The sequence below is a fragment of the Marmota flaviventris genome, chromosome 7 (genome assembly GCF_047511675.1).
Source record: "Marmota flaviventris isolate mMarFla1 chromosome 7, mMarFla1.hap1, whole genome shotgun sequence".
Taxonomy (NCBI): Eukaryota; Metazoa; Chordata; class Mammalia; order Rodentia; family Sciuridae; genus Marmota; species Marmota flaviventris.
This window is the reverse complement of record NC_092504.1, coordinates 40,657,940-40,672,085: the sequence shown is the minus strand read 5'-3', so window position 1 is coordinate 40,672,085 and position 14,146 is coordinate 40,657,940. Positions and strand designations below refer to the sequence as shown.

The 14,146-nt window shown below is 36.7% G+C and overlaps 1 protein-coding gene across 1 annotated transcript in view; it reads left to right on the top strand.

Annotated features, from left to right (window-relative positions):
* The window catches only part of Scfd2 (sec1 family domain containing 2), a 405,136-nt gene that overhangs the window by 141,346 nt on the left and 249,644 nt on the right, over positions 1–14,146 (top strand). Inside the window, exon 5 of the mRNA XM_027938291.3 lies at positions 9,865–10,114. Coding sequence (XP_027794092.2) covers positions 9,865–10,114 — 250 coding nt within the window. The remainder of the gene's footprint in view (positions 1–9,864; positions 10,115–14,146) is intronic.

The following is a 14,146-nucleotide window of genomic DNA, read 5'->3' as shown; positions in this document are numbered from 1 at the left end:
TAGTTTCAAACCCAGTATTTGTAGGCTCTTTCCCTCCTTTGAGACGACTTCCTATTCCTAGAAGGTAGGCTGTTCCTCCATCAGCCCTCCTGGTGGGGGAATGGTAGCAATCACAGTTGATATTCATAAGGGGCTTTGTGCCGAGCACTGGGCTGGGTGGCTTACTTTTGTCATTATATCTCCAAAACAACCTGATGAAGCAAATCTGTGATTGTGTATTCCTAAATAAGATAAGGTATTTTCTGCTAAATTAGTCCTCAGGAAAGACGGTGTCACCTTATGTTAGAATCCTTCCAAAGACTGTGCTAGTGCTTTATTCTAAACCACAGAGTAGTTGAAACAATTTGTCTCAATGTTATACACATGTTGTTTTGTTATCGCATTGCCTAATAATCAGGTATTCGTGGTGCTTTTTCCATTTTACAGATATAGCTTCTATATAGCCTCCACCTTATTATTATAATATTACATTGCTGTAGTACATTCCTTAAAACTATGGAACCAACACGGGTACATTAATATCAACTATAAACTCCAGACTTTTCAGATTTTATTAGTTTTTCTTCCTTTTTTCTCTGATCTAGTATCCCATCCAGGATGCCACATTACATTTTGTAGTTATGGTTTTTTAGTGTCATTGGCTATGTGACAGTTTTTCAGTTGATCCTTATTTTTCATGATCTTGACAATTTTGAGGAGTGTAAGTCAGGCATTTTATACAGTGTTCTCAGTTGGGATCTGTCTGATGTTTTTGTTATGGTTGGGCTTGAGTTATGGGTCTGGGGAAAGAACACTGCAAAAGTGAAGTCCATGGTTAGGGTTAATAATATGACACCACTGGTTATGTCAACCTTGTTCTCCTAGATAAGGTCAAGTTATTTTGCTCTTGTCTTTTCTATATTCTCTTCTTTAGAAACAAATGACTATGGACATTACAATTGATTCGGAGAAATAAGCCCCATCTCCTAAGGAGAGAGTATCTACATAAGTAATTTGGAGTTTTTAAAGGAAGGCTTGTCTCTTCTCCACATTTATACTTATTGATTGATGGATGTCTTTTATATACTTTATTTTTATTAAAAATTTTTTGTTAGTTGTAGTTGGACACAATACCTTTATTTTATTTATTTATTTTTATGTGGTGCTGAGGATTGAACCCAGCGCCTTGCAGGTGCTAGGTGTTAGAGTCTGTAAACAAGTCAAGATGGCGCCTGGCATTTTGCAGAGGGAGTGGTTTGTGAAGTAACGCCAGTGAGCCATTAAGTGTGGAGATTCCTTATTGGTTGACTGCTGTATCTAGTTTATGATAATTAAGATAAGCTGTGTGGAATGTATATATACCCCTCCTGTCCTACAATAAACGGCTCCCACTCCTGCTGTATCAACGTACACAAGTTGTTTGTCACCTCCCGGTTATTTTGCTGCAGCCGGACTGCTGCAGATGGTGGCCCATACCGGGAGCCCCGGGACACTCAGGGGTAAGTGACGAAAAAATGCTGCCCGTCCCTAGATAGGACGGAAGCAAATCTGCTCGTCCCTAGACAGATAGGGCGAGAGGAAAAATGGCCATTTCGAGAAAATGGAGAGGATTGATACAGTATGTTTGTGTCTTGTTTTGTCTCATTGTATTGTCTTTGTGATGAAAATATGGAAGGGGTGTTAAGTAAATTGATAAGGGAAAGAGGCACCCCAGTGGAACCAAGAATAGTTAGGGCATGTGTTGACAGAAGCCCAGGAACTCTAGTCAGAAAGAAGAAAGTTCAGAGGAGGAAGGATTATCAGGAAAAAAGTTGCAGCAAAAGGCTATTACTGAATACTTTTCGTTACCAGAGGGTGCGTGAATTGGCCCGCGGCTGCCACGTGCGCGAGCCGGTCATGGCGCAGCAAGGACTTTCCAAGCGGTGGCAGCCGGCTCTTCCCCGCCCCCTGCCCGGGGAGCGGGACGCCACTTCGAGAGCTCAAATCCAAACCTGACCCGGAGGCACAGTCTCGCAGGCTCTTGCTCCCTGTGCCCAGTGGCAGTTTGAGTCCGGAACACTCCCCGGACTCTCCCCGGGGCCATCTGGGTCTGCCTGGGAGGCTGCAGGCGGAAGACGGGATTGATTTTCTTTAGCATCATTGCCGGAGTTCCTGCCTTCATCCCAGTGCCGGTGAGGACGAGGGTGGAATAATTTCCAGTGTTGCTGAGAACCGGACGAAACTTCGGATCAAGCTAGCTGCCTGCAGAACTTACCTGGACTGTGATTTAAGCTAGCTGCCTACAGAACTTACCTGAACTGCTTTACCTGGACTGAGACAACAAACTGTAATCTACAACAAATTGTAACTCGGTATCTTTGCAAATGGTGTCATTGCTGGCATAATTTTTCCAAGGGCTTCTTGCATGGAGCCATCAATTGGCTTGGTATTGTGGCATTTTTGTATCCTCCCCTTCTGCTTATAGCAGATTGTTTGTGGTGTTTGTGTAAAAACCACTATGGTCGTTATTTAAATTAAACAAAAGGGGGAAATGTTAGAGTCTGTAAACAAGTCAAGATGGTGCCTGGCATTTTGCCAGAGGGAGTGGTTTGTGAAGTAACTCCAGCGAGCCATTAAGTGTGGAGATTCCTTATTGGTTGACTGCTGTATCTAGTTTATGTTAATTAAGATAAGCTGTGTGTAATGTATATATACCCCTCCTGTCCTACAATAAACAGCTCCCACTCCTGCTGTATCAATGTACACAAGTTGCTCGTCACCTCCCGGTTATTTTGCTGCAGCCGGACTGCAGCACTAGGTGAGTGCTCTACTGCTGAGCCACAACCGTAGCCCATATTGTATACTTTAGGTTTAAACAAATACAACTGTTGTTCAAATGACCCCAGCTTCAGTCATTTGGAAGTCTTTTAGTTGATTCCTGTGTCTTTTTGACAGGTTCTGATTCTTTCATTTTTTGAGCATTTTCTTGATTTCTGCCTCTAAAGTTGGTTCATCTTGTGTGTTTCCTGCACCATCTCTCGAATCATTCATTTTTCTGGAGATCCTGGGCTTCTTTTCTTGGAGAATGATATTAGAAACCAAGGTCTGGCTACCAGATGTGCTTATTGCTACTGAGGTGCCATCACTTTCAGATCATTTCAGTGGGCAAAATTAGGAAATGTGCCAACCCACATTACACATGCACCTTTAGCTATTTCTGAACTTCTTTATCCACATCTATGGTAAAGCTTTTGTTTGCTGAGCATTTAAATTTTGCTGAGTAGTGAATATTAAGAATACAAAGTGCTGCCTTCTACTACCAATGCTAAAGTAAAAAAAGGAAGGGGAGGGAGCGAAGAAAATGAAAATGAAGATCTGAGCAAAATGTCACTCATTGCTCTACCCTCCTCTAGTCAGATCATGTCATTTTAGAGATGAAAAGATCCCAAGAAGTCAAGGAACTAGTTAATGAAAGAATCAGGATTGGAATCTCACTTTCTGAAATGGAATCTCTCTCTCTTTTTTTTTTTCCCCACCATACTTTATGCCTCTGGTTTGTATTCTTGGCTTTGTGTTCAACTTAATTTTTGGTTTCTGGGGTTGCAATAAGCAGATTTCAAATGTAAGTTTTGAAATTGGTGTGTAGCATAAGTCTGCTAGAGTCTCACTGAGGGGGGATTCTACACTCTGGCCCCTATCATAGACCACTGACTTACGTGAAGTCCAGAAAGTCAGATGGTAGTGTGTGAAATCTTACAAATGATTGATGATTATCTTACCCTGGTTTACTTTTTCAAATGGTCTTTTAGAAAAACTTTCTACTCTGGGGAGAGAACCACAGGGCTCCTATAGGTTAGATACTTAGGTATATACCTGCTTTTTAGAAATGGGATATAAAGCAATGACGGGAAGTGCTCACTGACATCCAAGGAGTTGGAGAGTCAAAAGCAAAAATGCAAGTGGCAGTCTTCGTGGCCCTTTTTGAACAGGTCAACCATATGGCTCCTTTTGTTTAAATTACTTTGGCAGCTAGTAAAGAAAGAGCCCCTGAGGTTTCCTCTCTAGACACTCTGGGCGATGGGACAGTCATAGAGTGCCTGCAGCCTTTCGGCCTTGTTACTTGTGAGGAGCGTATTTGTTTATACTTGGTAAATCATCCCTGTCGCCATATGCCAGTAAAATCTCTGTTCTTTTCCATTTTTATCTTATCCAGTCCAAATACTTAGCATTTTGTTTTTGAGCAGTACACTACGAACATCCAAGACTTTCAGTGGAAATAAATGGCAACAGATGTACTTCTCTGGGTATGTCTTTATGTGTATACAAAATATAATTGGGAACCTTAACCTCAACATGATCTATCCAAATTTGTCCAGGTGTAGAAATGACTAGAAAAGCTCACTTGGCGTGCTCATTCCAGTATGGAACAACATTCAGCTGTTTACTGTTAACTTTCTCTTGAGAGTTTCTACAAGTCTTTGCCCTTCCCAGTACTCTCCTCTTCACCTGGCTCAACCTATACAAAATAGTGGCTGCATATACATGCACACATGTACATGACATATACACACCCCTGAGGCCCCATGGCACTTACCACTGGCTACTGCACTATGTATTTTCTTCTTTAGCTTTTTAATTATCTGTTTCTCCCATTAGAATGTAAACAACATGAAAGCAGGGAATGTTTGCTCACTGTTATATCCTTAGACCTAGAATAGTAGCTGGAACTTAGTAGGTGCTCAGAGAACACTTCTGAGGTAAGTTGCAAGTTGTAATAATTTGGCCCCTGATCTGAATATAAATACAAATAATGGAATTTAATTTTATGGGGCTGTTTTATAAGTGAAATTAAATTATGAGTTTTAAAATTAGAATTTGTGTATTCACCAAAAATTTATATTAGGATTGAGTGTAGTTCCTTGGGAGTTATGTAGTTTCTAGTAATGCAATGCTATAATCACATGAAAAAAATTTGAAAATTCTCTGCTAAAGAATCACTGAAAAAGTTGATGGAGAGATAAAATATAAATTTTTAAAATTTTAAGGTGAACTACCTTCACATTCACTGAAACAAATCTAGAGCCTTAAGTGACATTACTCAGTTTTACCCCTTATTCTATTAATAAAATTTAGCAGAAAATGACTTTGTTGTTGTAAATATTTTCTGAGCAATATTTTCCAGAATATGTTAAAAAATAATATTAAAGAATATGATGGAGGCCTGGGTCCATCCTGCCACTAGCAGACACCCAATGGAGCTCAGGTCTAGCCCAGATCCTCCTCTGCCCACCTGCATGAGACACAGGCCCAGGGTAGGTCTGGGTCTGCCAACCCCCCACCCCCACCTAGGAGCCCAGGCCTAATCCACCTCCATCTTGGGACACTCAATAATACAATCAATAACTTAGACTTAACTGACATGTAAAGAACATTTCATCCCTCAACAAGCAAATATACTTTCTTCTCAACAGCACATGGATACTTCTCTAAAATAGACCATATAATATGACACAAAACAATTTTTAGCAAATACAAAAAATAGAGATACTACCCTGCATTCTATCAGATCATAATGGAATGAAACTAAAAAACAATGACAAAATAAAAAATAAAAGCTACTCTAATACCTGGAGACTAAATAATATGCTACTGAATGATCAATGGGTTGCAAAAGGAGAAGATTCAAAAATTCTTAGAGGTAAATGAGAACATTGATACAACATATTGAAATCTTTGGGACACTATGAAGGCAGTACTAAGAGAAAAGTTTATTGCATGGAGTTCATTCCTTAAAAGAAGAAGAAATCAACAAATAAATGACCTAACATTACACCTCAAAGCCCTAGAAAAAAAAGAACAAACCAACACCAAAATTAGTAGAAGCAGGAAATAATTAAAATCAGAGCTGAAATCAATGAAATTGAAATGAAATAAACAATTGAAAAAATGAGCATAGATGCAAAAATTCTCAATAAAAACAAAAAATTGGTTCTTTGAAAAAATAAATAAACTTGATAGACCCTTAGCCATGCTAACGAAGAGAAGGAGAAAGAAAACTCAAATTACTAACAGACATTATGAAAAAGAAAATATCACAACAGACACTACAGAAATACAAAAGATATTAGAAACTATTTTGAAAACTTGTACTCCAATAAAATAGAAAATATCGAAGGCATCAACAAATTTATAGAGTCATATGATTCTCCCAAATTGAATCAGGATGATATACACAATTTAAACAGATCAATTTCAAGCAGTGAAATAGAAGATGCCATCAGAAGCTTGTCAACCAATTAAAGCCTAGGACCGGATGGATACAAAGCTGAGTTCTACAAGACCTTTAATGCAGAACTAATATCAATACTCCTCAAATTATTTCATGAAATAGAAAAAGAAGGAGCACTTCCAAACTCTTTCTATGAGGCCAATATCACCCTGATTCCAAAGCCAGACAAAGACACATCAAAGAAAAAAAAACTTCAGACCAATATCTTTAATGAACATAGATGCAAAAATTCTCAATAAAATTCTGGCATCTCGAATACAAAAAAAAAAAAAAAATCTAAAAGATAGTACACCTTGATCAAGTGGATTCATCCCAGGGATGCCAGGTTGGTTCAACATACAGAAATCAATAAATGTAATTCATCACATCAATAGACCTAAAGATAAGAATCATATGATCATCTCAATAGATGCAGAAAAAGCATTCAACAAAATACAGCACCCCTTCATTTTCAAAACACTAGAAAAACTAGGGATAACAGGAACCTATCTCAACATGGTAAAAGCTATCTATGCTAAACCCCAGGCCAATATCATTCTAAATGGAGAAAAATTGAAAGCATTCCCTCTAAAAACTGGAACAAGACAGGGATGCCTTTTTCACCACTTCTATTTAACATAGTTCTCAAAACACTGGCCAGAGCAATTAGGCAGATGAAAGAAATTAAAGGGATATAGATAGGAAAAGAAGAATTCAAATTAGTACTATTTGCTGATGATATGATTCTATACCTAGAAGACCCAAAAAACTCCACCAGAAAACTTCTAGAACTAGTAAATGAATTCAGGATACAAAATCAAAACCCATAAATCAAAGGCATTTCTGCATATCAGTGACAAATCCTCTGAAAGGGAAATGAGGAAAATTGCCCCATTTACAATAGCCTCAAAAAATAATAAAATACTTGGAAATCAACTTAATGAAAGAGGTAAAAGACCTCTACAATGAAAAATACAGAACACTAAAGAAAGAAGTTAAAGAAGACCTTAGAAAATGGAAATATCTCCCTTGTTCCTGTGTAGGCAGAATTAATATTGTCAAAATGACCAAACTACCAAAAGCACTATACAAATTTAATGCAATTCCAATCAAAATCCCAATGACATTCCTCACAGAAATAGAAAAAGCAGTCATGAAATTCACCTTGAAAGATAAGAGACCCAGAATAGCTAAAGCAATGCTTATCAGGAAGAGTGAAGCAGGTGGCATCACTAAACCTAGAAGATCCAAAAATTCCACAAGAATACTTCTATAACTAAGAATATATGAATACATATGAATTCAGCAAAGTAGCAGTATATAAAATCAACACAGATAAATGAAAGACATTTCTGTATGTCACTGACAAATCCTCCGAAAGGGAAATGAGGAAAACTATCCCCATTTACAATAACCTAAAAAAAAAATACTTGGGAATCAACTTAACAAAAAAGGTAAAAGAACTCTACAATGAAAACTACAGAACACTAAAGAAAGAGATTAAAGAAGACCATAGAAGATGGAAAAATCTCCCTCGTTTTTGGACAGGAAGAATTAAATTTGTTAAAATGACCATACTACCAGAAACACTATACATATTTAATGTAATTCCAATCAAAATCACAATGACATACCTTATAGAAATAGAAAAAGCAGTTATGATATTCATTTGGAAAAATAACAGATCCAGAATAGCTAAAGCAATTCTTAGCAGGAAGAGTGAAGCAGGTGGCATCACTATACCAGACCTTAAACTATTCTACAGAGCAAAAGTAACAAAGCCAGCATGGTATTGGTGCCAAAATAGACTGGTAGACCAATGGTACAGGATAGAGGACACAGTGACAAACCCATATAACTACAGTTATCTTATATAAGACAAAGACACCAAGAACATATATTGGAGAAAAGATAGCCTCCTCAACAAATGATGCTGGGAAAACTGGAAATCCATATGCAACAAAATGAAATTTTGTCTCTCACCATGCACAAAACTCAACTCTAAGTGGATCAAGGACCGGACCGAGGAATTAAACCAGAGACCCTGTACCTAATACAAGAAAAAGTAGGCCCAAATCTCCATTATGTCAGATTAGGTCCTGACTTCCATAATAATTCTTCTATAGCACAGGAATAAAAATCAAGAATAAATAAATGGGATGGATTCAAACTAAAAATCTTCTTCTCAGCAAAACAATCAATCAGTGAGGTGAATAGAGAGCCTATATTTGGGAAGCAAATTTTTACCACACACATCAGATAGAGCATTAATCTCTAGGGTGTATAAAAAACTAAAAAGAATCTTCATATCAAAACAACAAATAACCTAATTAATAAATGGGCCAAGGAATTGAACAGACACTTCTCACAAGATGATATACAACCAATCAACAAATATATGAAAGAATGTTCAACATCTCTAGCAATTAGAGTAATGCAAATAAAAAAAAATTCTAAGATTTCATCTCATTCCAGTCAGAATGGCAGCTGTTAAGAATACAAACAACAATAAGTGTTGGTGAGGATGTGGAGGAAAAGGCACACTCATACATTGCTGGTGGCACTGCAAATTAGTGCAGCCAATATGGAAAGCAGTATGGAGATTCTTTGGAAAACTGAGAATGGAACCATTTGACCCAGCTATCCCACTCCTCGGGTCTGTACCCAAAGGACTTAAAAATAGCATACTGTAGAGACACAGCCACATCAATGTTTATACCAGCACAATTCACAATAGCTAAACTGTGGAACCAACACAGATACCCTTCAGTAGATGAATGGATAATGAAAATGTTGTATACATACACAATAGAATGGTATTCAGCATTAAAAGAGAATATCCAACTCCATCCGTTTACCTGCAAATACCATGATTTTAATGTTGTGCTAAGTGAAGTTAGCCAATCCTCCAAAACCAAATGCCAAATGTTTTCTCTGATACAAGGAGGCTGATTCATAATGGGGTTGTGTGTGGGGGGGAACATGGGAGGATTAGATGAACTCTAGATAGGGCCAAGGGGAGGGCAGGGAAATGAGGGGGTTCAATGGGGTAGGAAAGATGACGGAATGAGATGGACATCATTACCCTAAGTACATGTATGAAAACACGAATGGTGTGACTCTACTTTGTGTACAACCAGGGATATAAAAATTGCCCTCTATTTGTGTAATATGAATTGAAATGCATCCTGCTGTCATATATAACAGATTAGAGTTTAAAAAAAAGAATGTTGCAAAATCTGAGGTGATTCTATAAGGGAGGGTCAGCATTAATTTGTGTGTATAGATCTGCCATATTTGTTTATTTTTTAAAAATTACATGATTTTACAATATATTATTTTTATTTAGAATTTCAAGTGTCTGAAATACTTAACATTTTATTTTTAAAATTAGTGGACTCTTGTTTGTTTAAGCAATAGTAACCAGCCATTTTACAAAACTAGAGCTCACAAAACAACAACTTTTACGACAAACTTCTTGCAATATTCTCTCTAGGACAAATAAACATAAATTAAAAACAGTGTGGTCAGTGAGAATCATAGACTTGTTTGCAAGCTATTTTTGGACTAATTGTGGTGCATAAATTGTGTCTTTGTATGAGATTGACATATTTTCCTATTATCACTTTCTATTTCAGAGCATTGGGGAATCATCAATGTCTATTGTATTAAGTCAGCTACTACCTATGATTAAGCCTTCAACCCAGAGGACCAATGATGACTATAACCTTGAGGAGCTGCTGATCCTCCTCATATATATTTATTCTGTCACTGGAGAATTTGTGGTGGACAAAGACCTGGGAGATACTGAAGAAAAAGTGAAGAAAGCATTGGCTCAGGCTTTTTGTGAGGAGTCCGAGTTGTCACCTTTGCTTCAAAAAATTACAGGTCAGTGTTCGACAAAGTTATAGGACATAAACACCAATGATATAGAAAACAGAGTTAAAAGTAAAGGCTATTTCAAGAAGAGGATATAAGCATCTCCCTTGGCATCATTCAGAATCTCTTGAGGCCTGAGGAATGCCAGCCACCTGTAGAGTCAGGTTTTCACTGTGGTGTTTTTCTTTTCTAGTTGTGGTAGTGAAATGGCTTTCTTTCTAAATGAGCATCAGAATTCATTTTCCTTATGAGAATAATGTTGTATTTAAGGAAAAAAAGAAAATGTGGCACATCTTATACTAAGGGTTTCTATTGCATGTTTTTCTTGAGATTGTCATTTCAAACTTAACACTGTTTTTTTTTTTTAACATGTTATACAATGTTACAGGGTTGAAAATTGCCATTTTCAGGAATAATCTCATATTTTGTCTTTTCATACTTCATTTCAATTTGAATTAATTGTTATTATCCCAAATGATGCCCTAACATTACAGTAAGTAGTTTATGTCAGTTTGGGGGAAATATATAATTAAATAACATAACATATGTTTTCATTTCCAACAATACCTATGATATAACTCATAAAAACACCCATTTGTGTCAAATTCAATCTAGTCCTTTTTAGTTTGGTTAAAACATATTTTTATTCCTATGGATTGAGCCCAAGTCTGGGAGTGAGAAGTTATTAAAACTTATATGTAAAACATCAGTACTTTAAAAACAGCAAATTTCCCTTTGTTCATGTGTACGTGTGTTTGTGTATGTGTGTGTGTGTTCAGATGCATACAGACCTCTTCATTCAGAAAGGCTCAACTGAAGCAGACTGAATTTCCTCCACTTTCCCCTTGTCCTGTGTTGGTTCTCCCTGGGAAAGCCTCCAGACTATTCAGAACTGTGTGCCATAAACCATGGTGTCTCCTGCATATGTGCTTCATTTTGTGCCCACTGCTAACCTTTCCTGTGGTTGGTTTTGGAAAGTGAAACCCTGATGAGATGGAAACCAAAGTTTCCACAGAAATGAAACATTTCCTTGCTTAGAATAGAGACTGTTGGCCAGCTTCAAATCTACTTGAGCAAAACTTGTGGAATTTGTTTCCATTTCATTAAGTTCAGCACTATACGTGATTACATGGGTTTTTTGTTTGGCTATAAATGAATATTGACTTAAAAAGATTTAATATGGTTTGTACAGTACTTAGAACAGAGCTTTAATTTAAAGTAAATTTTAATGCTAGGTGAATTTAATTGGAAGTTCTTCTTAAGAGCATAATTTCAGAAACAGACAACAAAGATGATATATTTTAACTGAGGTCATTTGGATAGATTTTTATAACGTTTGTATGTTTCCATGTTATTTTTGGAAGTAATGTCATGCTGTAAGAGTGTTCTTTTAGCATTCACTAAAGGTGTTCATTGACCCAACAGTTCCTTTTTTATTAGTTTCTTTATTTATGGTTGTTCAGAATATTGCATTTTCTTGCTTTTAAAATATGTCTGAGTTCATGTTTATATTAGAAAAATTTTTGTAAGCTCAAAATTGAAGATTAAAAAACAAGAATTTGTGGAAATTTTAGTATCTTTAAATTTCAGAGATATTTTATAATATTAAGTATACATTTATGCCTGGATTAACTTGGAGTGTACAGTTTAAACAGTGTGGAGAAGTTGTGTTACTTAACTTTCACATAAGTGAACTAACCACTCAAACAGACGCATGCACATGCATGTACACACACACACACACAGAGATGTTTATCAGCCTCTGTAGACACCAACAGGACTTTATTTCTGAAGACAGACTTTTTAATGGCCAGTGTGGATATGCCCCTTATTAAATATGTTGAGAAGCCAAATTTTCTAAATAGAAGGGTTTATATTTACAGTTAAGATGGCTGAGGAGAATGTGGTACATCTTGGGATAAAAAGTAATAGCATAATATTGGGTGATTCAGTTTTGTGAAATATATTGGGATAATTGAATTACCTTTCAAATGTGCTCAGCATATCCGGAACTAGGTTAACCTGGCTTTTATGAAGAACTTGCCTACAATGTTGGGTTTACATTATTCCAGTGTACATTCTTGACTTTCGTGTTATTAATGGCAGAATTTATTTTATGCCTTGTGCATATTTTGTGGTTGATGAAAATTTTGTTAAGAATTTTTGAAAACAATTAATACAAGTACTCTACTTTTTATGTGTTTCTGCAGTTTTCCCTCTTAACTGTGGATAGGATCAAGAAAGTAACCCTTTTTCTGTACTTCTCAAGATTAAGACCATTGTAACCTTTGAAGTTACCATATTCTGTAACTCATGGTTGGGTATATATATTGTTTTACACCATGTGTGCTCAACTGTCCCATGAGGTTCTGAATGGAGAATTAATATTCTCATTAATATTTTGGATATTGCCTGTGCTTTTTTATCTGTCTATATTAGCTACTTGTAGATGTTTTCCATACCTTCCTGTTTTCATACATGAATCCTCTTCATTTTGGCCCTGTTATAAAGAAATTGAAATATTATTTCCAGCCATTGAAATCTAACAGTTATCTAGTTTTTTGAAGCAGAAGTAGAAAATATAAATTCTGTTGATTTCAGTAATATCTCTTGACAATAATTGTCCTGTGTTTAAAATTCATAGTTCCCTTTTTTTCTGATCATTATGTAATTTATTTTTGACAGTTTCTTTCATTTTTCTGTATTCTGTCATCAAGTAGAAAGGGCAATAAGAAGTTGTGATTGGCAAAACAAAAACTTAACATGTCCGCCAATGACATTTTCTTTTTAATCTGTTCTCTTTATAATAGCTACTTTGGGGGATGTTTCTAGAGTGGTGAGCAAAAAAAAAAATTTTTTCCCCAACTCACACAAAATAACAAGGATTAGCTCTCTGGAGGTTGGGAGTGGGGAGCTGTAAAAAGAAAAGTGGTACAGCCTAAATATGCTGATTAATGTTATGCTTTCTCAGTCCTGCTAAGTTCAAAGAGAGTATCAGTTTCTGTATACGTTAATGTTTGCAGGGCAGTCACAAGAGAAAACAAAGGAAAACCATTTGAACTTCAGAGAATGAAATCAAATGCTATTTTTAAAGGTCTGTATAGGCTTTGGAATGTCATCATACAGAGAGATCTATCAGAGAAAAATGCAGGGTTTGGATCCTTGATTGAAAGTCCAGGCTCTGTTGTTTCCTAGCTGTGTTGTTTGCTTGTGGGCGAATCACCCGTCTTGAACTTGACAGGAAACATAGGTGCCATATTGACTGCTGTGATTTTACAGAGAATAAAATGATGTTATGTGTGTGAACTAATTTGGGGCCCATTTGGGATTGTCAGTCGGTAATCATTATTTTGATAGCGTTTCAAGCCTTTCACCTGGTGTGTGCAAAGATAAGACTGCAGTGGTCAGAGGCAGTCCTCCTACCCAGCTGACCCTTGGACTGAGGTGAAGCAGCAGCTTGGCACACCTGTAGCCAGTTAAGAGCAAACCAGTTCTCTAAGGCAGGTTGGTCAGAAAACTCTGAATCAAGAAACAGAAGCAAAACTTCCATATTATTTTTGACACAGGAAACTATTTGGAAGATTTTTAAAATTTATTTATTTATTCTAATTTGTTATATATGACAGCAGAATGCATTTCAATTCAGAGTACACATATAGAGCACAATTTTTCATGTCTCTGGTTGTACACAGAGTCACACCATTCGTGTCTTCATACATGTACTTAGGGTAATGATGTCCATCTTTCCTACCCCCATGCCTCCTCCCTTCCCTTCCCTCCCCTTGGCCCTGTCTCGAGTTCATCTAATCCTCCTATGCTCCCCGCACAACCCCATTATGAATCAGCCTCCTATATTAGAGAAAACATTTGGCATTTGTTTTTTTGGGATTGGCTAACTTCACTTAGCATAATATTATCTAACTCCATCCATTTACCTGCAAATGCCATGATTTTATTCTCTTTTAATGTTGAACAGCATTCCATTGTGTATGTATACCACATTTTCATTATCCATTCATCTGTTGAAGGGCATCTAGGTTG